Source organism: Ipomoea triloba, chromosome 1 (assembly GCF_003576645.1).
Source record: "Ipomoea triloba cultivar NCNSP0323 chromosome 1, ASM357664v1".
Lineage (NCBI taxonomy): Eukaryota > Viridiplantae > Streptophyta > Magnoliopsida > Solanales > Convolvulaceae > Ipomoea > Ipomoea triloba.
Window position 1 is genome coordinate 28,300,683 of NC_044916.1, and position 22,003 is coordinate 28,322,685.

At 38.7% G+C, this 22,003-nt stretch overlaps 2 protein-coding genes across 2 annotated transcripts; one reads left to right on the top strand and one right to left on the bottom strand.

Moving 5' to 3' along the window:
- The first annotated feature begins 1,756 nt into the window (after positions 1-1,756).
- Positions 1,757-17,253, top strand: LOC115999329 (UPF0481 protein At3g47200-like). Its single transcript, XM_031239186.1, has 4 exons — positions 1,757-1,907; positions 2,018-2,392; positions 4,633-4,704; positions 15,753-17,253. The coding sequence occupies exons 1-4, from the start codon at positions 1,818-1,820 to the stop codon at positions 17,025-17,027; spliced, it is 1,812 nt and encodes a 603-aa protein (XP_031095046.1). The 5' UTR covers positions 1,757-1,817; the 3' UTR covers positions 17,028-17,253.
- A 2,390-nt stretch (positions 17,254-19,643) lies between these two features.
- LOC115998204 (protein JINGUBANG-like) lies at positions 19,644-21,685 on the bottom strand. The gene has a single exon (XM_031237705.1). The coding sequence runs from the start codon at positions 21,566-21,568 to the stop codon at positions 20,186-20,188; it is 1,383 nt and encodes a 460-aa protein (XP_031093565.1). The 5' UTR covers positions 21,569-21,685; the 3' UTR covers positions 19,644-20,185.
- Between the last annotated feature and the right edge of the window lie 318 nt (positions 21,686-22,003).

Below are 22,003 nucleotides of genomic sequence, written 5' to 3' on the forward strand. Positions count from 1 at the left end.
CATCATCGCGAATGCGATAACAAAAAGAGTCCAACAAATAAATAATATCCTTATTGACGCATTCAATCCATCAATAATATAAATATTTAAATTCCAATACAGTATCCACAATATAAATCAATCATAAAAATTTTAAAAAGACAATTGCATTATAAAAGTAAGGAATGATGACCTAAACATCCATGTTTTAAGATAAAATAACTAAGAAATGTTGAAGAACTTGTGGTCTGGTGACATCTAGTTGCACCCCACATGGAAGGAGGTGGGTTCAAACCTTAATGGAGACGATATAGACTTATTTGGTAGAGAAAATAACTCATACTACATTATAACATAGTCAATAATACTAAAACAAAAACGATAAATTAACTTAGGAAGTTCTCTTTATTTAGAAGTGTCATTATTTACCACTCAAACAAAATGTCCAAAATCAATATAATCAAATACAATGTACTCCGTAACATATTAGGTTGAATAAATATTTTTTTATTATCACAAATTATTTTTTTATTAAAAAATTCAGGGCAGCGCCGCCCTGACACCTAGTTAAATAAATGACTGATTCTGCAGCAATAATAATGACACAGATAACAGACAAGAATCACTGAACAAACTTCTCACATTCTACACCTAGTTAATTTAATTTTTTATAATATTAAATTTAACATTAATATATAAAATTTATATATTTAGAAACTACATTAAAAATACTATTAAACACAAAATATTAAATTTAAAAATAATAAAAAATTATTTTAAAAAATTAAGCAATAAAAAAAATTGATTTGACCAATGAATAGTAAATATGATAGGTAAAATGGAACAAAAGGAGTATATATAAAAGAAAGAAGCGACATAGCTTCATCCAAATTACAAACTTCTCACATAAAAACCTACCTAATACCAAATTCAGCGAGGTAAGCTTCATTGCTCTTAGCAACTTTCTTAATTTTTCATATTTTACTCTTGACTTTATAATGAAATTCATTAAGGGTGTGTTTGGTTTGCACATGAAAATCGAAATCAAAATGTATATCAAATACTTGATAATGGTAATGAGGTTTGGTGAAAGTATTTTGCATGTTTGGTAGTAGGGTAGAATGAGAATGCTTGTTAATGATTGCCTGATTGGGGAAGAGGAGGAGGGAAATGAAACCATTATTTTATTTGAGAATGAGGTAATAAAAAAATATAGTAGTGTTCTAAAAACCTGTCAACCAAACAATAACAATGACTTTATACCCATTCCTGATAGTTAAATATGTCAACCAAACACACCCTAATACCCATTCCTGATAGTTAAATATGTCAACCAAACACACCCTAAAAATGTTTTTTTTTTAATACTACTGACTCTATTACAATGCATATCTGTTCATAAAGTAAATACTACTGACTCTATTACAATACAGTATCTGTTCATAACTACTTTCTCAATCTATTGAAGCATAAAAATGTGGAGGCTCGAACCCACCACCTCTCGTATAAAGAGTAGGGTTTGATGCTAGTGGACCACAAGGTCCTTGGCATCTAAAATGTTACTTTCTATCATTTTTACTAAATTTTATATTTTTGTATATAGAGGGCATTAACTTCTTCTTTTTTTTATTTTTTATTTTGAATTTGAATATTTGAAAAATTGAGATATCAAAAGTCATCAAATTAACAATAAAAAATAAAAATTGAAAATGTCATATTTTATATATAGCCGATAGAATAGCTAGTTGAATTAATTCATTTGTTTATTTATCTTCCTACTCTTAACTTGTTTTTTCTCCTCTCTTCTTGATTGTTATAGGAAGAGGATAAGCAAAGCCATGGAGTCTCTCATTGGCATGAATCCTTGCAAAGAATCTCATAAAAAAGAAGAGAAGATAAAAGAGGAGATGTACAAGAAGAATGAAATGGTTAGCAAATTAATTTTCAACTAGTTTTTGTTTGGACTTCAATTTTAAGCTTACTATCGTATACAAAATATTTTTTTTTTTAATATTGCACTAATATTTACATTATGTAGAATACAACTAATTCAGTCGAATTTGGATCATACCATATTCTGGATCCTCCGGAGTCTTCTGCATCTGGTCAAGTTCCAATAGATAGGAATCCTTCCAAAGAACATAAAAAAGAAGAGAAGAAAGAGAAAGAAGAAGAGAAGATAGAGAAGGAGAAAGATGATGACAAATACTATTCTTTTAAATACTGCACTAATATTTACATTACGCAGCAAAATACAGCTAATCCAATAAAGTTTGGATCATACCACCACCCTCCTCCTCCTCCTCGGATGTCTTTTGCAGCAGGTCAAATTCCAATCGATAGGACCCCTTCCAAAGAACATGAAAAAAAAGAGAAGATAGACAAGACGAAAGAGGATTATTACGATCGTAAGGTTAGCAATTTAATTGTCTATGAAAGTCCAAACTTAGTAGCATATAATCATGGCCAATTATATTATAAACCATGGTTTACCTTGGATCATAGATCATGATTTATTATTATAATATTATAAGTTTATTATAATAATATTGTAAGTTCATTAAGGGTGTGTTTGGAAAGCAAGAAAATAACTTTTGGAAAATGTTTTCTGGAAAATGAGTTATTTTCCAGAAAATAATTTGATTTCTAGTGTTTGGTTGCATTCTGGAAAATTGTTTTTGTGTTTAGTTCATTTTCCGAAAAATGAGCAAAAATGTATAATTATATATTTTTATTATTTTATTTAAAATATAAAAATATATAAACTAATAATATTTATTATAAATTAATAAATAAATAAAAATTTCGCTGCCCTCTGGTTTCCGGCGGAAAGAGCATATTTGCTCTGGTTTCAGCCAGAAATCAGAGCCGGCGGACTGGTTTCCGACGGAAACCAGTCCGCCGGATTGAGAGAGGGACGGCTCAACGCGTCCTTCTCTCAATCGAAGCCATTTTTCAAAAAAAAAAAAACACTAATTTTTCATGGTCAACGAAAAATGTTTTCAGTTGACCACATTTTTCGGAGGTTGCCAAACACCCCAAACCCGAAAAACGATTTCTGAAAATCATTTTCGGGTTACCAAACACACCCTAAGATGAAAACAATTTGCATATTAACCATTTGCACTTTTTTTTTGTATAAATAAAATCAATGTTTAAAATTATATTATCAACAATATCTCATTAAGATCTTTTGAATAATACTCATATTAATATATTTTAAATCTTCATTTTTTTTTTATACTTACAATATTAATGAAATGAACCTTTTGCATTATGAAAATGAACTTCTAGTATTCTTTTAATAAACCTATTTTAGCTTCATTCGTATTATGATGTAGTTGTATTATTATTATTGTAAACATGAAGATTTAGTATTGTAAAGATAACCACCAATATTATAACAATGAAACTTGCAGCTTTTTATTAATAAATATATTTGAGATCCTTCATTATAATATAGTTGCATTATAATTGTGAAAATAAACCTATTCTGTTTGCTTAATTTACTTATTTAATTTTTATTATCAGTATAATGATGTATTTGTGTTAGTATTATAAAAATAAATCTACAGTATTTTAAAATTGAAACAATAGTATACTAAAAATGAATTTAATATATACTCTCAAAAAAAATTAATTTAATATATAAGTGTATGTTAATTTAATAAAATATTAAAATGGGTCATTTAAAATATCGTAAATAGAGATTTTTAGTGATTAATTTTATTTATATAAACAGAAAAATAAAAATAAACTTAATTAAGTTGAAAAACAATTTGGTTCATTTTGTAAAATGGATCATGGTCCATGGTATAATAATCCATATAATTATATAAAGGACAAAACATAACATTAGTTTGAACTTAGTGGGCAAATTATATTCCGGCCATTGCAATGTAGGCCACATAAATATTCATTTTTACTATATTAAATGTTCATTTTAATGTATTGAAAATTCATTTGTAGGTAATATACTTTTTTTTTTTTTGAGAAGTTGTAGATAATATACTTAAAAAATGAACTTTCAGTATACAAAAAATGAACATAAAAAAATAAAAATTGAATGTACTAAAATGAACTTTATGTCAATAAGCCTTATAAATATCAATTTATTTTTTGATGAGTGACGAGAAAACTCGCAGTCAGTTCGTCACTACTCGAGAATGTACACCAAGTCAAATCTGTCTTGTGATCTTAGCCGACAAAAAATTTTAAAAAGGTAAACCAATTTAGGTTGTCCATATATAATTGATTTACTTAAATTAAGAATGAGAATAAAAAATATATATATCCTGGCATTAAGTGGATTTGCATTAGTTTTGTAACAAGCCATGGCAACTTGTTTTTTGCGATCATATATCTTGCGATTCTGTGGATTTAGCATATAATAATAGTTTATACAATGGACTCTTAAATGAATCTCTTATCTTGAAATATAATTTTAGAAAGAGGTTTAAATTCAAGGCGGATTTTAGAAATACCAATTTTTTTTTTTCCGTTAGGCATTAAATTTCACATGTTTTCAGGCTAGAATAAAACTATAAACAATAAAATTTAACATAATTATCACATAATTACAATATTATGGGTTCCAAACCTACATAAAATACTAACTTTTTTTCAAACTATACTAATATTTGCATCTGGCAGGATATGAATACTCCAGCCAAGAAAGAGGAGAAGAAGGACAAGGAAAAGAAAGATGGTGAAAAAAAAGATACGGTTAGTAATTTTTCTTTTTTTTTTGAAAGCCAACCATATGATTAGATTAAAGCAACTCAGAGATAGAGTCAGGGAGGTAGAATCGCAATACATAGAAGCATCTTGCGAGAAAGCCAACGCAGCAAGAGCGTGGGCCCCTCGATTAGCATTTCTAGGAATTAAACTAACTGAGCAACTATTAAAGGAAGACATAATAGCCCTAGAGGCATCAATGGAAAAGCCAACACAAGAAAAAAGACTAGTATGAGCCACAGTGAGCCACAGTTAACAAATTCTTGAGAGTGAAACAGTCGATGTAGATATGCACAGAGGCTAGACCATGCCCCTTGAGCCAAGATAGAACTTCTTTGCAAGCCAACGATTCCGCCACAAGTGGTGAGAAGCAAGCATGGAGGTGACCATTGAATGCTGCTACAAAGCCTCCACCTTGCGCCAACAAAACCGCCCCAACCGTGTTTTTCTTAGTTTGTGGATGATAGACGGCGTCAACGAAGCATCGAATTGGACCGTCTGTCGCATGAGTCGTCACGGATGGAGGCGACTGCTGGTGAATTTGCGCAATATAGACATGTCGCCAAGCTGATGACGCTACTTGGGCTGTCCGCCACACGCCTTTCGGATGCGGTAAAGAGCCCTCCCACACAACCATATTTCTTGCCCTCCAAATGTGATATAACACAGGTATAGCATTAAGAACATCTTCCTCCGTTAGCATAGATAATGCATTCGCAAACCACACACCAAAATCATTCACAACCACATTAGGAACATGGAAAGAAGTCTCATCATTCCAAACTAGACTTGAAAATTCACACAAAAGGAGTGAATGCAAAGTACCACACATTGGGCATGATGGGTCTATCTCTACCCTCTTTATAATCAAATTAGTAGTGGTAGGAAGAACATTAGAGAGGGCTCCCCACATAAAAGTTCTCTATTTCGCAAGGCATTTAATTTTTCAAAGACGTAACCATTTATCAAAAGTGCTGGAGGTACATACTCTCAAAATCTCCACTAATTTGCCTATACCCATCTTTAACCGTATAATTGCCCCTAGGATCCCCTAGCCAAAACCAAGAGTCCTCATAGTGAGGAGTGACTGGAACCCTCAAGATGTGATCCACATCATCAGGATTAAAGATGTCTTGGACGATTGACTGATCCCATGTACTAGTAGCCAGATCAATTAGCCTAGAAATCAATGAAACATTAAGTTCATAGGGCATAGTTGTCGTACCATTAGACTAGGCTCGTCAGGTAGCCAGGGGTGACCCCATATCAAAGTTGATTTCCCATCCCCCACTCTCCTCCTTACCCCACTACAAACCAGTTCATGGGCAACCATAATACTCCTCCAGCAGAAACTTGGCCAACTACCCAAGGTAGCATCAAAGAAAGAGGTTTTGGAGAAATACATGGCCTTGTAGATTCTTGCTACTAAAGAATGAGGCCTTGTTAGAAAACGCCAAGCTTGTTTGCCTAACATAGACAGATTAAAAGCCCTCAAATCCTTAAACTCCAAACCACCATATTTTTGGGAATACACAAACGGTCCCAGGCCTTCCAATGTATACCTTTTTCATTACCAAACCCCCACCAATAGCGATTCATGGCTCTCTCTATGGATAAACAAACTGACTCAGGGAGCAAGAAAACACTCATGGAAAATGTAAGCATAGACTGGGCCACACTTTTGAGAATGACTTCTTTTCCTGCCTATGAAATAAGTTTCGTACCCCACAAACCAATCCTGTGCTTAATCTTATCCTCAATATACGAGAACACAACCCTCTTATCTCTCCCTATAAAGGATGGGAGTCCCAAATACTTCCCAAAATTAGGAGCTTGAACAACATCCAAAACTGCTGCCACTTCATCTTTATCAATCTCAAACGTGTTCCTACTAAAACATACACTAGACTTATGGAAATTCACTGCCTGCCTGGGCATATCCTCATATTCAATAAGGCACTACTTGATAACCCCTACCTCCTGAGCAGTTGCTTTGAAAAACAATACAACCACGAAAAGCTCCCCTAGCCTCAGCTTACTATAGTAACAAAGAGAGGCCCTTAGCACAGATAATGAACAAGTACGGAGATAGGGGATCCCCTGTCGAATGCCACGAGTGGGGACAACCTGTCTAACATTCGCTCCATTCACCATAAAATTGTAGGAGACTGTGGTCATGCAAAGCATAACCAAGTTCACCCACTCAATAGAAAAACCCAATGCCAACAACATTTTATGTAGAAAGGGCCACTCCATACGATCATAAGCTTTTGCCATGTCCAACTTTAGGGCACCCCAACCTACCTAACAACACTGCTTTCCTATTCCGATAATGCCCCACCTCCGCAACAATCATAATATTGTCTATAATGAGCATGTTAGGGATAAATGCACTCTGAGAGTCAGAAATCACCTCCCCTAACAGAGGTTTCATCCTATTAGCCACCATTTTGGCCATGATCTTATAGACCACATTGCACAAAGCAATGGGGCGAAGATTAGACACCTTCTCTAGGCAAGTCTTCTTAGGAATGAGCACCACATTGGTGTCAGTGAGGCCAACTAGAAAGGAACACTCATTCAGGCATTTAATCACAAAAGAAGATACGTCACTTCTCACCACATCCCAATAGTGATGATAAAATCCTACATTTATGCCATCTGGACCTGGGGCTTTATCAGGAAACATAGAGAACAGAGTTGTTTTTACCTCTTCTACCTCAAAAGGCCTAAGTAGGGCGACATTCTGGTCCTAAGAGACACGTGGGACAATAGACGCATCAAAAGTATCCACATAGGAAGAAGAAATATTTGATGCAAAGATATCATGAAAATAATCAAGCACAACAGCATTCAAACCATCACCCTCCAGCCTCCACCCACACATCAAAATCATTCTTTAATCCAGAGAGAGTGTTCTTCTTTTTACGAGTAGAAGCATACCTATGGAAGAATTTGGTATTGGCATCTGCACCTCTCAACCAATGCTGATTCGCCATTTGCCTCCAAAAAGCATCCTCATGCGCCTCCAACTAACACAGCTCAGCTTCAATACGCTGGTACTCCCCAAGGGAATAGGGATCCAAAAGACCCTTCAGAAGAAGCTGCTCTTTCCGTAGGCTTTTAATTTTTTCACTAAACTTATGAAAGTGATCACCACCTCAGCGGAGCAGCCTATCTCCATAGTGTCGTAGACAAACAAGCAAACCAGTCTCTCTACCCTCCTGCCACGCATCCTCCACCTACTTTCTATAGCCCTCATCATAGACCCATGTCATCTCAAACTTGAAGGTCTTATGCATACCACGGTGTGCTCGCTCATTCTCCTTGACTCCCAAAAAGAGAGACAAGTGATCAGAATTACGAGTAAGAATATTAGTCACACTTGCCCCTAGTAGAGAGTTGCACCAATTTGCTCTTACGAGAACCTTATACAAAATTCAATTATATAATTTTACATAGAATCTAACCATTTTTCGATGTTTTTTTCTCTCTAGCTACGTCTAGGGTTTCAGTTTTCTCCTAGGGTTTCCAAGTTTATCGTCATTTTCTTGGTCTTTCTCTGGTGTTTCCCGGTGCTTTTCTAGCTTGATTTGCCACTGAGGCTCGTCAACGTGCTAAGTGTTTCCTCTTGTGTTTCGCTATCGTTCTGCATGGCTACTACGGTGCCGTCGACTGGGGTTGCGGGGCTTACAGCCCGGTGGGCGGACATGGCGCTGGAAGACGAGGATGAGGCCTTTGAGCCGGTGGGTTTGGTTGAGCCGGCAGCTGGTGAGGGCGTGCATGAGACTTCGCTAGTTTTAGGTTGTTTTTTGACAGATAGGATGGTGAAGTTGGAATATATGAGGCAAGTGCTGGCGTCTGTTTGGAAACTAGTTAAGGGTGTTCAGATCACAGAGCTACAACCTAATTTGTTCATGTTTGTTTTCTTCCATGTGACAGACATGCATTATGTGCTAGATGAGGGGTCGTGGTCATTCAACATTGCACTCTTGTTTGCAGACATGTTAACGATGGCATTCTACCCAGAGACGTGCCTCTTGACTCGGTTGATATGTGGGTGCAGCTTCATAGCGTTCCCGTAGGCTATACTTCTATCATGATCCTAGAACAGATTGGAAATTTTCTTGGAACCTTTGTTAAAAGTGATGAGAGGTTCGCTGGAGCCCCGTGGCTTGATTTTTACCGCATCCGTGTGGCAATGCCAGTAAATAAACCGATAAAGAGGCGGATGAAGCTGCAAAAACGCAACAAAACATGGTGTTGGGTGACGTTCAAATGCGAACGGCTGCACTGCTTTTGTTTTTCTGTGGTATGATGGGCTATACCCACATGTTCTGTCTGAAGGCGAGGGAGGCGGTTATCCCGGTTGAGTAGTATCCACTCAGGGCGGAGTTGCGTGCGGGACAGCATTCGGGGCCAAGGGTGGTAGGTGATAATTGGTTGGTACCAGTTAAGAAGCCCGATTTTGTTTTTCTTATGGAAACCAACGTGGGACGAATTCATGCAGAGCGGCTCCGTGTCAAGCTTGGTTTTGAAGGTTTGTTCTATGCTGATAGTGTTGGTATCAGTGGTGGTCTGGCTCTGTTGTGGAGGAAGAATAATACCGCTAAGTTGCTGAGTTTTTCGAAGAATCATGTGGATGTTGAGGTGTGCATGACTGGGCTGGGTGTTTGGAGGATGACGGGTTTCTATGGCTTCCCTAAGCGTGGTCGGAGGAGTGCGTCATGGGACCTATTGAGAACTCTTGCAGGCAGGTCCTCTTTCCCTTGGGTGGTTTTGGGGGATTTTAATTATCTCTTATTCCAGCATGAGAAACGTAGGGGTAATCCGCATCCTAATAATCTTCTTCGTGGCTTTGGGGAGGTTGTGGAGGATTGTGGGTTGGCTCAGTTTCCCATAAAGGGATATCAGTTTACTTGGGGAAAGGGGCAGGGGGACTCTAGATTGGATGGAGGAGAGATTAGATACGGTTAGCAATTTAATTTTCTATAAAACTCCAAACTTAGTAGCAGGTAAAGCATAAACCATTAGTTTGAACTTAACTTATTGTTTGTGAATTTCACGTCTGAACATTATAAATATCAACTTGTTTTTTGCTATCATACATCTAGACTTTCTGTGGATTTAAACTAGTTAGCATATTGTAATGGTCTTGGAAGTTTGTTGCGAACAGAGAGAAGAAATTGAGGGAGAAGAGAGGAAGAGACGAAGAGAGACGAAGAGAGACTGAAATTGTATTTCAAAAACATGCCTTACATTTGTTCTGCGATTACATTTATATTTCAAAATTCAACTAACTGCTAAACATGCAAAACGGCTTCGTCGGATAGGCCAACCGCTCTGTTAGTTGTTAGCTCCAAAACGACGTCGCTTGAATCCAACCGCCCAACTGCTCGCTGTCCAACGCTGCGTTTTAACCTCCTGAGTCCAGGTTCACAGCTTCATTCTCTGCCTTCTGTTTGTTCATTCGGCTGCTCAGGAACCGTTACACTATCCTCCCTTCCACCAGATCCTTGTCCCCAAGGATCAAATAGAGGAAACTGCTTCACAACATGGTGATAATCTTCCCAAGTGGCTGCTTCTACCGGTAGGTTAGCCCACTGCACTAGAATCTGGGCTATAGGCTTGTTATTTCTGTTGATCAACCTCTTATTTAGAGCAGCTATTGGCTGTGCTAGAACCTCCCCTCCTGAACCTACCAATGGTGGCTCTGCCTAAGGAATAATATGCTCCCCTACCTTCTTCTTAAGTTGAGAGATATGGAACACAGAATGAATCTGTGAACCAGGGGGTAGGGCCAATCGATATGCTACTGCTCCTACCCTTTCAACCACCAAATAGGACCCATAATACTTAGTAGAAAGCTTGATGTTGGTCCTTACTGCCACTGTGATTTGTCTATAAGGCTGTACTTTCAAATAGACCCAATCTCCCACCTGTAATTCCCTTTCACTCCTGTGCTTATCTGCCTGATGTTTCATCCTATGCTGTGCCAGCCTCAAATTATCTTTCAGAACAGCCATCATGGTTTCCCTTTCTGTCACCCACTCATTCTCTTGTTCAGATCTCAGAGCTAGCATAGGTGGTTTATAACCATACAAGGCTTGGAATGGAGTGCACTGCAGTGAAGAGTGAAAGTTTGTGTTGTACCAATATTCAGCCATATGTAACCATTTTACCCAAGACTTAGGTTTATGAAATACCATGAATCTTAGGTAAGTTTCTAAACATTTGTTTACTCTTTCAGTCTGCCCATCAGATTGTTGGTGATAGGCTGTGTACATATTCAATTGAACTTGCAGTTGTTTGAAGAGAGTCTGCCAAAATTTGCTTAGGAAAACCTTATCCCTATCTGACACAATGCTCTCAGGCAACCCATGGAGTTTGTAGATGTTTTCCATGAATTCCTAGGCCACAGACTCTGCAGTGTAAGGATGGGACATAGCTATGAAATGGTTGTACTTTGTCAATCTGTCTACCACCACCAAGATCACCTCTTTTCCATGAGATTTAGGTAGTCCCTCCACAAAATCCATAGAAATCCCTTTCCATGCTTGGTTTGGGATAGTTAAGGGTTGTAATAGCCCTGGGGATGCTACATTTTCAGTTTTGCACCTCTGACACACATCACACTGTTTAACCAAGGCTGCTGTTTCTGCTTTCATTCCCCTCCAGTAAAATAATGATCTCAACCTCTGGTAAGTTCCTTGTTGCCCTGAATGACCTCCTAGAGGAGAGTCATGCATCTGAGTCATCAATTTTTCCCTCAGATTTCCCCCACTGCCAATGTAAAGCCTCTACTTATACCTAATCAGACCATCACTTACTGTATCTTAGGATCCTGATCAGGTGTAATGAGGGTGGTGGTCAACACCTCCTTTGCCCATTCATCATTCTCATAGCTATGGATTACCTCCTCTAACCACTGGGGTTTGACACTAGAAATAGCATTCATTGCAGCACTCTCTTGATCCATCATTCTCCTAGAAAGTGCATCAGCTGCACAGTTATCAACTCCTCTCTTATATTGTATTGTGTATTGCAACCCCAGTAATTTAGCTAGGCCCTTCTGTTGAATTGCAGTGGTTATCTTTTGTTCTAGGAGGAATTTTAAACTGTGGTGGTCAGTCTTGATAATGAAATGCCTCCCTATTAGGTATGATCTCCACTTCTCCACAGCATTAATAATGGAGAGGTACTCCTTCTCATATATTGACAACCCAAGGTGCTTGTCTCCAAAGGCCTTACTAAAGTAAGCTATTGGTTTTCCTTCTTGAGTCAAGACTGCCCCCATGCCCCTATGGCAAGCATCAGCTTCCACAGTGAACGTTTTGTTGAAATCAGGGAGGGCTAGGACTGGTGCTGAACACATAGCTTGTTTCAGTATCTCAAAAGCAGTATCAGCTTCTGATTCCCACTGGAATGAGTTCTTTTTCAGCATGTTAGTTAAGGGTTTGCTAATGATCCCATAACCTTTAATAAAACCTCCTGTAATACCCAGTCAATCCTAGGAACCCTCTCAGGCCCTTAATAGTTGTAGGTTTAGGCCATTTAGCCACAGCTTGCAATTTGGAGGGGTCAGTGTGCAACCCAGTTCCAGAAATGATATGCCCCAAATACTCCACCTCTTCCTTTGCAAAGGAGCATTTACTCAACTTAGCTAGCAACTTGTGATCTCTCATTAGTTGTAGAACTGCTCTGAGATGATTCTAGTGTGCCTTTAGATCAGGACTGTAAATTAGGATATCATAAAAAAAAACCAGCACAAACTTCCTTAATAATGGCTTAAACACATGGTTCATTAATGTTTGAAAGGTTGCTGGGGCATTTGTGAGGCCAAAGGGCATGACCCTGAATTCATAAAGGCCCTGATGTGTCCTAAAAGCAGTCTTATACTCCTCCCCTTCCTTCATCCTCACTTGGTGATATCCTGCTCTTAGGTCCAGCTTAGTGAAATGTTTAGAGCCTGCCAACTCAGAAAAAAGATCTTCCACTAAGGGAATTGGGAACTTATTCTTTACAGTGATATCATTTAATGCCTTGTAATCAATACAAAATCTCTAGGTACTGTCTTTCTTTGGAACCAACAAAACAGGAGAAGCAAATGGAGATACACTCTCAGTAATCACACATGCCTTCAACATCTCCTCTACCATCTTTTCTATGGTATTTTTTTGATCAAAAGAGTACCTATATGGTCTCTTATTCACAGGTTGAGCCCCAGGTATTAGTGGAATGGAGTGATCATAGGCCCTTCTTGGAGGTAAGGCCTTAGGTTCATCAAACAATTCTTGGAATTCCTGAATCAGTTCTGCCAATTCCTTAAAATCTGTCTGCACAGTGACTAAACAACACTGGTGCTCATTTGCCTCATTTACCAGACCTTCACAGTGTATTAAAAATCCCTGAACCCCCTTCTTCTGCCATCTTTTAGTATCCTTCTTAGTAGCTGCTTGCAGAATCTGAGGTTTTCTGGTTAGCCCTTTCAATAAGACTCTTTTTCCTTCCTTGTGAAATGAGATGCCAGGAGGTCTAGTGTGGAGTTGAATAGGTGCAAATTGGTCTATCCAATCCATACCAAGGACCATGTCACACCCCCCTAACCTCAATAATCTGAAGTCCTTTTCAAACCACTCCTCTTGTACTTGCCATTTCATCCTCTTACAAATAGAGTCACAGATCAACTGCTCTCCATTAGCTACAGTTACCCTCAGAGGGTGAGCTTTTTCTGATTCTATTCTCAGTTGAGTGAGCAGCTTAGGGTCTAGGAAGCTATGAGTACTTCCACTGTCCACTAGGATCACCAACTGTTGCCTTCCAATAGCTCCCAACAGTTTAATGGTGTTCAGACCTTCTCCTCCCATCATAGCATACAAGGAGATTTCAGCTTGCTCATCTGATTTTTCCACTTCCTGGGCTGATTCTTCATTGCTCAATTCTTCCGAAGTATCATAAAACTCACTCTCCTCAATGATATTGAAAGTAGGACCCTTGCATCTATGCCCAGGTTGCCATGGCTCAAAGCACCTAAAGCATCTGTTCTGCTCCCTTAACTGTAATTTGAATTTTGCCACATCAGGCCCCTTGGCAGTGCTATTAAAGCTGTTGGATGCTGCTGAACCCTGTGAGATTATGGGCCTTATTTCAACAGGTTTGGATGTGTAGGGTTTTGGTGTGTATGTAGATGTGTATGGTTTGGTGGATGGGGAATTTGCAAGCTGATTAGGTTTTGTAGTGAAGTGGGAGGGATTTCTGTACAGTTCATTGGGCTTGAATCCCCTCTCAAACTGTTTGGCAAACCAAATTGCATCTGCTAAGGATTTAGGCTGAGCTGCTCTCACAAAACATCTGAGGTTCTGCTTGAGTCTAGCTATATATGCTTCCAGAAAATATCCCTCAGTAAGAGTGGGATGATTTTGGAGCAACAGGCTTCTAAACTCCTCAAATCGGTCCGTGAATTCCAACACCATTCCATACTGCTTAAAACCAGTAAACTCCTCCATCACTGATCCACTATCCCCTCCAAACCTTCTACACACAGCTACAGCAAATGGTGCCCACTCAAAAGCTCCTTCTAGCCCGGTTAAGTAACTCTCAAACCACAGTCCTACCTTCCCCGTCAAATTCACATACAGTACATGCATCTCTTCAATTTGAGGAATATTAGCCATTAAGAAGAATCTCTCACATCTATTAATCCATAATCGGGGCTGTTCGTAATCGAAATGAGGAAAATCATATCTATACCTGAGCAGATGATGTTCAGTGTTCTGCCTAGGCTGTGGCTCCCTCCTTGGCGCCCAATCATGATTGATCCTCTCCGACTCTGCCTCACTACTGGATTCTATGTCCTCTTCTCCAACAGGAACTTTTCCCAGCCTTCTCCGCGTTAGATTTAGATCCATACGCGATTTGGATTGAGGCACTTGACCTCCACCATTTACTGATGATCCTCCCGGAGCAGTTTCTAAGATCGGCGGCGGCGGACGATTGAGTCGGATTGTTTCAACAATGTCGTCCTTCCAACTGGCTATTTTACTATCCATCTGAGCAACTAGTTTCTCCATTAACTCACATGTAGTTGTCGACTGTGCTTCCATTTGTTTGTTGAGATCAGCCACAGTAGCTTCCAGCCTGCTTACTCTCGCCTCCATTGGAGGGCTCTGATACCAACTATAATGGTCTTGGAAGTTTGTTGCGAACAGAGAGAAGAAATTGAGGGAGAAGAGAGGAAGAGAGACGAAGAGAGACTGAAATTGTATTTCAAAAACATGCCTTACATTTGTTCTGCGATTACATTTATATTTCAAAATTCAACTAACTGCTAAACATGCAAAACGGCGTCGTCGGATAGGCCAACCGCTCTGTTAGTTGTTAGCTCCAAAACGACGTCGCTTGAATCCAACCGCCCAACTGCTCGCTGTCCAACGCTGCATTTTAACCTCCTGAGTCCAGGTTCACAGCTTCATTCTCTGCCTTCTGTTTGTTCATTCGGCTGCTCAGGAACCGTTACACATATAACAACAACAATAAAAATAATTGATGAATACCTCCAAGTAGGGTACCCAGTCAGAAGCTTGCTCAAGCACTCGGATTTGTGGGTTATCCAAAAGACGGGAAGGACCACAAAAACACCGAGCAGAGCAGGCAGTCAAATTCCCCACTTGGGCAACCCATTGCAGGTAGTCAGGTTCAATAAGGAAGATTGAGTGCTAGATCCAAAGGTGGGAAAAGAGATCTTTTGAAGATTCCCACCAAATATTCAGTAATATTTCCTTTTTTATTATTCGGAAAGAAATCTGATAGCTTAGGAAACTTTCTTAAGATCAATTTTCTTTTTCTTTTTCTTATTTTATAACACTATTCTTTTATGGTCTTAATCTTCTTTGCACTTGGTTACGATTGTGTTGGCCCACCGTTCGACTACTGTGACATTAAAACCAACAACAACAATAATACGGAGTAATAAATTATAGACTGGACTTTTAAATGAAACTATTAATTATTTTGAGATATATTTATTACATGTATAGGTTCTACTACATATACCGGGTTTTTGTGAAGAAGAATGCATATTCAGAGTGCACGACGGGCTGCGTACAACACCGGCGGATTATGAACCAATGCTCATTTCCATTGGTCCGTATTTTCATCGGAAGATGAAAAGGCATTCGCGCAAAATGAAGAACTTGAAAGAGCGGTATTTGCAATCATTTTTGAAAAGAGCAGAAGGGCGCGGATTGACTAAGGAGAACATTAGCAATAAATTAAAGGGTTTGGAAAGCAGAGCAAAAAGTTATTATGGTGATCCAATAATAGATATGGAAGGATATGAATTCGTAGAAATGTTATTACATGATGGATGCTTTGTAGTGGAATTTGTTGTTAGATCAAAGTCAACAACAACCGGATGTAGTAGTGATCCTCCTCCTATTCACGTGCCTGACTGGATGCGAGTTCAAATTGTTCGAGACATGTTGCTGATGGAGAACCAACTCCCCTTCTTTGTTCTTAATGAACTCTATGAATTGATAATGGATACTACACAAGACAGGACACCCTTCTTGAATTTGGTGGAATTCACATTTTCAGATGTGCTATCAAAGCTCAGGTATTTCTCCTTGATCCTGAATGAGGTGAATGACCAAGAGATAAAGCATTTACTTCAACTGGTGCATATTCTTTGCCGCCCTCATCAATCCCAAGTAACTGAAATAAGAACACCACACCCTGCAACTTCCATGGAATCAAGCTATATACGTTGTGCAAGCGAGCTTCTAGAAGCAGGAGTTGACTTCAAAAAGGTTGCAGGTCATAACATGATGAGTCTATTTAATATAAGATTCAATCGCGGCACACTTGAGATTCCCTCTTTCAGACTTGGGGATTCATCGGTCAGCCTCTTCAAGAACCTCATAGCCTACGAGCAGCATTCCGTTGATGTGTATCCCAAGTATTTCTCAGATTACGTGGTGTTCATGGATGATCTTATCAAAACAGACAAGGATGTCAGCGTACTTCGCCTGAATGGAATTATCTTGAATGGGTTAGGTAATGACAAGGAAGTGGCTCATCTTTTTAACACTCTATCTAAGGGGGTTGTGTATTCCAGTCGTGACTACTGTTACGCTAATGTGTGCTACGATTTGATTCAACATTGCAACAAACCAAGGAATGTGTTGATGTCAAAGTTGCGACGTGATTATTTTCACAGTCCATGGGCAGGGATTTCAACCGTTGCAGCTGTACTGCTTCTTTTCCTCACTGCTACACAGACTATCACAAGTATCTTGGGTCTGCATAAATAATTAATGCCATTCATGCCATGCAATAAGTGTGTGTGTTCAGTTTTTTTTTTTTAAGTCTATTATGCAAAGTGTGAGCAATAAACACTTTTATCATTTTACCTGGCCTGGCCTGGTCTGTACTTTAATTCTCTCTTGTAACAAACCAACTTGAATTGCTTAAACCTCTGTGTTGAATGTGTGACCTTACCTTTCAATAATAATGTATAACAGCATGCAAATCATTATATATTGTACTGTACACGCTGCGGTAACTTGTTTATTACAACTCAACCATTCATCCCAGAACAAGACACTATCTAGTTGTTGGCCCCTTTAATTTGCCTCAGCTCTTCAAGAAATTAAAGCAATTTAGGGCAGTAGATGGGAAAAATGGGGCTTTAATTTGCTTTGAGGATTAATGCTTGCCTTTTAAGTGTTCTTTTCTGGCTTGGAGAATGCTGAAAAGAAAGTTGCCTTGGCTGCTTGTGGATGACGACTTTAATTTGGAAATGTCTTAGCTTGTTTTTGTTTTGATCTCAGAGAAGGTACGGTGCTGCTTGCGTTTTGTAGTTTGTCTGGTGTAGTGGTGTTTGGGCTTAGATCGAGTGCAGCAGAGGATTAGTCTTTGGTGCAATTGTTTTTGTTTAGTTTATCAGAGGATTAATTATGTAATTAATGGAGTTAATTGTGTTCTTAGAATTAGGATAGTGCAATGTAATTAGTGAAGGAGTAATATTAACTTTTAAATTTCATAAGCAATATAATATTTATATTATGTTCTTATAGTATACATACATGAATGAGATTATAATAAAATTATTTTACGCTTCAATATTGTCTATATTTTTATTATGTCTCCCTATAGTCTCTCTATACTCTCTTCTTTATCTCCTTAATCTTCCTTCTCCCTCTAAAAATAGAGCTAAACAGACCCTTCTATAAACCTACAGGAATTATCACCATCTACAATATTTCTCTATTGTTGAATCCATTCACGCCATTGCATTATCATCTACCAGGTGGGAGATTTATATAATTAATAATGGGCACTTCAAATTTTAAACGTGATTATTAGTAATTGGAGAAACTAGTAATACATAATTCGTTTCTGATACACTTTCATCCTCCTAATTAGAACTCTTCATAGCCACCACTACTTTTTCAACTTTCCATGGGATATTAGGAGGGGTAGTGGTAATGACAATGGTGGAGGCCTATCAAGGATGTGTAAACTTTTGTCCATGCTTAATTTCTTGAGATTGTGAACAATTTTAATTCATTTACGCCTCAAACTGTGATTGATCTTTTAGCTTTTTTTCAATTACAACGCTAGTTTAATTTCTTAAACGATATCTACATGTTTTCTCGGGTCATCTAGTTGGTGTTGATCTTTTACCAATTTATGAAGATTGATGCGAGACGAATAATTGCCCATACCATGGTTAATATCCTCAATTGCTACAATCAAACTTTGCAATGTTTGATTAAACTAGTTCAAATTTTTGGTGTAGATCGTTTGATGATAGACTAAAATTGAGAGATTTATTACTAACTGATTTGCCATGACGATATGCATGTGAACAAAAACGAAAATAAAAGCACCAATATGAGGTTATGTTTGATTTCAAGATTTGTAATACTCCTTCCGTCCCATTTTGTTTGTCTGGTAATCACACTAGCTATCAGTTGGAGAAGGATAATGAATATGAGTGAGAAAGGAAAGTTTTGGTAAACCATGCATCCATGTCAATTGTACTGTGCAAGCAAGAGCCGGAACTATTCTTCATGCATTGCGGGACTGCCCTTGTGCTAGACAGGTGTGGGCTATATCTAATCTCGGAATTGATCAAAATCTTGAAGCGAAAGACACTGATTTTGGGGGTAAGTCAGCTGCAAAGTAAATCTGATCTGAAACTAGAAGGATCAAACTTGCTTTTGTTTCTTGGTGGATTTGGAAGAATAGGAACTCGATCACTTGTATTTGAACAGGAGCTATTGAATTGAACCCCTTGGATTTGATTCAAAATGCTTAATTGGAAATGAAGTAATGATTTTTTTTTGAAGCAAACAAATTGCAGACAACAACCTAAGTACTAGCAGATCATCTGAAGATGCTCTTTTCCAGGAATAATGCATTTTTGTTGTGCACAAGATCTTTTGGTAGTAAATACGTGATTCTTACGTGTTTTTGGTGCTTAAAGGTGGATATTATCATATTAGCTGTTTTGATTTTTTGCTGGATGGTCAGTTTATATTATTGTTACCATTATCTTATTGGTTCATTCTTTTGGCTACTTAGCTTTGTACAAATTTATTGTAAGTTAGTATAGCTTTTGTTCTTTTTAATAAAATCACCACAGTTTCAAGTAAAATATAAACTTGTTTTACATGCTATAACAATATGTATTAACCGATTTAGTCATTATGGTACAAGTTTCTTATATCAGTTTAAATCTAATAAATCATTTCCTAAAGAAATAAAAAAAATATTAAAATCACGATTAACACAATTAAAATTCATGTCATTTGTTTTTCTTTTATATTAGATAGATAATAAAACAATAATAATTATAATATACTTTGTTTTGAATCAATAATAGTATCTCATGTTATAAAAGTAAAAAATAAGAAAAAGTGTAATGTAATATTATTACTTTATTATAAATTATAAATTTACTACAGGGTACAAATTTAATGAGAAAACAAAGACTCTAATCATCACACAAACTTGTGGCATCATATAATGTTCAAACACTAGTTTTCCCACATATTTACAACGTAACCCACAATTACAATTGTAAATATGTGGGAAAACTACTAATTTACAAAACTTAGTAACAAAAAAATCAAGTGATGTCTGATCTCACATTTGCATTGAAAATTGAAAATTATGATATTTACATTTTCAACCTCAACTTTTCACTCTCTCCTATTTGCACGTATGGTAACTTCCGCTGTTTTTTACGGTCTTGCTTTTTAGTTTGTACTGACGCGTTGCTTCAGGTCGAAGTTGATTCCAGGTTGTCTAACATTTTGGCCGGTTTTCTTTTCACCGTGTGAACCCCCTGCTAATACCTTGTCCAAACTCCAAAGTCATCACGTCGGCTAACCTGTCAATTTTATCGGCGTCTAACGTAACTGCTTGTAACTACCATCCTGTTGGTGCGTGAACCTACCGTTTACATCTCTTGCGCGTCAGGAATGTGTTCCGACAGCCTCCAAACTTTGACGGATTTATCCAAACTCCCACTGTACAATCTCCACCGTCCATCCGCGGCCTCATCATCATTGTCACCCTCTTCCTCGACCACTGCCAAGCACTTGACGGGCCCCGTGTGCCCCGTCAGCACGGAGACACAAGTGTGGAACCCGCCTTCCTCCCTCCGCCACACGCATATGCTCTTGTCCGCCGACCCGCTCACCACCAAACGCCCCGCCCCGACCAAGCACAGCACGGCGAGTTTGTGACCCCTCAACGCGCCGCCGTACTCCACGAAATGCTTCTCCCGTTCCCAGAAGTTAACCAGCCCGTCGGAGGAGCCCGCGTACACCGCCGCCGCCTCGGCGTTCACCGCCAGCGACGTCACGGCGCTTTCTTGATTCAACAGCGTCTCCACCAGCACGTGCTTCGTCACATTTCCGACCAGTTCTCGCCTCCATGCTTTCACCATCCCGTCGGCCGACCCGGTGAAAATAAATCCGTCGAACCCAACGGCCACCGAGTTAACGGCGTCATCGTGGGCTTTAACGGATTCGATACATTTCGAATCGCGTAATCTCCACACTTTCACTGTTTTATCCCAAGAACCGGAATATAGTAAGCCTTGATCCAAATCTACGCTCATGGAGGAGACGGCGTCGAAATGTTTATTCCACGGGACGCTCCGGTTTCTCCGGACTGCCACGTAAGCTTTCGGATTCATGGAGGATTTGATATAATCCTTAGTGGTAGGTAAACTACCAAGACGTGTATAACTCTTCTTTCTCAGACCCGACACTTTCCAGACCCGAATTTTCCCGTCCTGATGACCCGTAAAAACCTTGCCGCCCCACACAACAATCGCCTTCACCAACCCGCTATTCGACTTGAACCCGGAATACTCCTCAAATTTATCCCAGACCCGAATGTTCCTACTATCCGAACCCGTGTACAAAAGACCACCCGAAGCTGCTAGCGAATACACGTGTCCTTCTTCTCGGACAATCGACCCGATTAGGCTGCTTTCACCGTCGGAGCACACCGGAGATTGGACCGGAAGTTGAAGAATCCACGGCGATTTAACGTACGGAGAGGCGCCCACTTGGCTCCAAGGGGACATGAAAAAAGGGGAGGAGGGGCTGCTGTTACTGGGACTCCCAGCGGCGGCCAGAAACCGAGTAGGGCTGGGAGCGGAGGATGCGCCGCTGCTACTACGGCGGCGCGGCGAGCCGTCATCGTTTTCTTCGTGATGGTCGCTTAAAATGGCGGGATCCGAGAAAAGAAAGGCCCCGAGTTTTTGGCGTCCGAGGACTTCTTTCTGAGAGAACAACGTTGCTGCTTCACTGTTCTTTGTCTTTGCCATAGTTCTTTCTGTGTAGTAGGAAGTAAGAGATTAAGGTAGCTTAATCAATCAGTGTGTAAACAAAAGTAGGATTTTTTTTTCAGCAATAATGAAATGAAAGAATGATATAATAATGTAACGGGCAAGAGAGGAAATGGGAGATATATAAGTGTATGGTTGAGAAGGATAGATGGCGGTTTGGATTGGATGATTATAGATAGACGTACGTAAGATGGAAGAGAAAGACACGTGTGAGGATGATACGTGTAGTATACGTTAATAAAGAGAAGAATATGCTGCTGAAAAGGATGAACTGAGGTAAAATTCTGTTCTATATATTTATTACCTCTATTTATTGTTTTCTTGACTAATTTAACAAAATTTGTACTTCAAGACTCGGTAATCTTAACTTTAGGTTTTTAAATAAAATTAAGGATCTCACCTAAAAAATAATTT

Excerpts from the sequence above, each read along its gene's own strand:
- LOC115999329 (XM_031239186.1), top strand. The coding sequence starts at position 1,818 with ATGGAGTCTCTCATTGGCATGAATCCTTGCAAAGAATCTCATAAAAAA. Across the intron at positions 1,908-2,017 it reads TGTACAAGAAGAATGAAATG|AATACAACTAATTCAGTCGA; the intron begins GTTAGCAAATTA and ends TACATTATGTAG. Across the intron at positions 2,393-4,632 it reads AGGATTATTACGATCGTAAG|GATATGAATACTCCAGCCAA; the intron begins GTTAGCAATTTA and ends TGCATCTGGCAG.
- LOC115998204 (XM_031237705.1), bottom strand. The coding sequence starts at position 21,568 with ATGGCAAAGACAAAGAACAGTGAAGCAGCAACGTTGTTCTCTCAGAAA.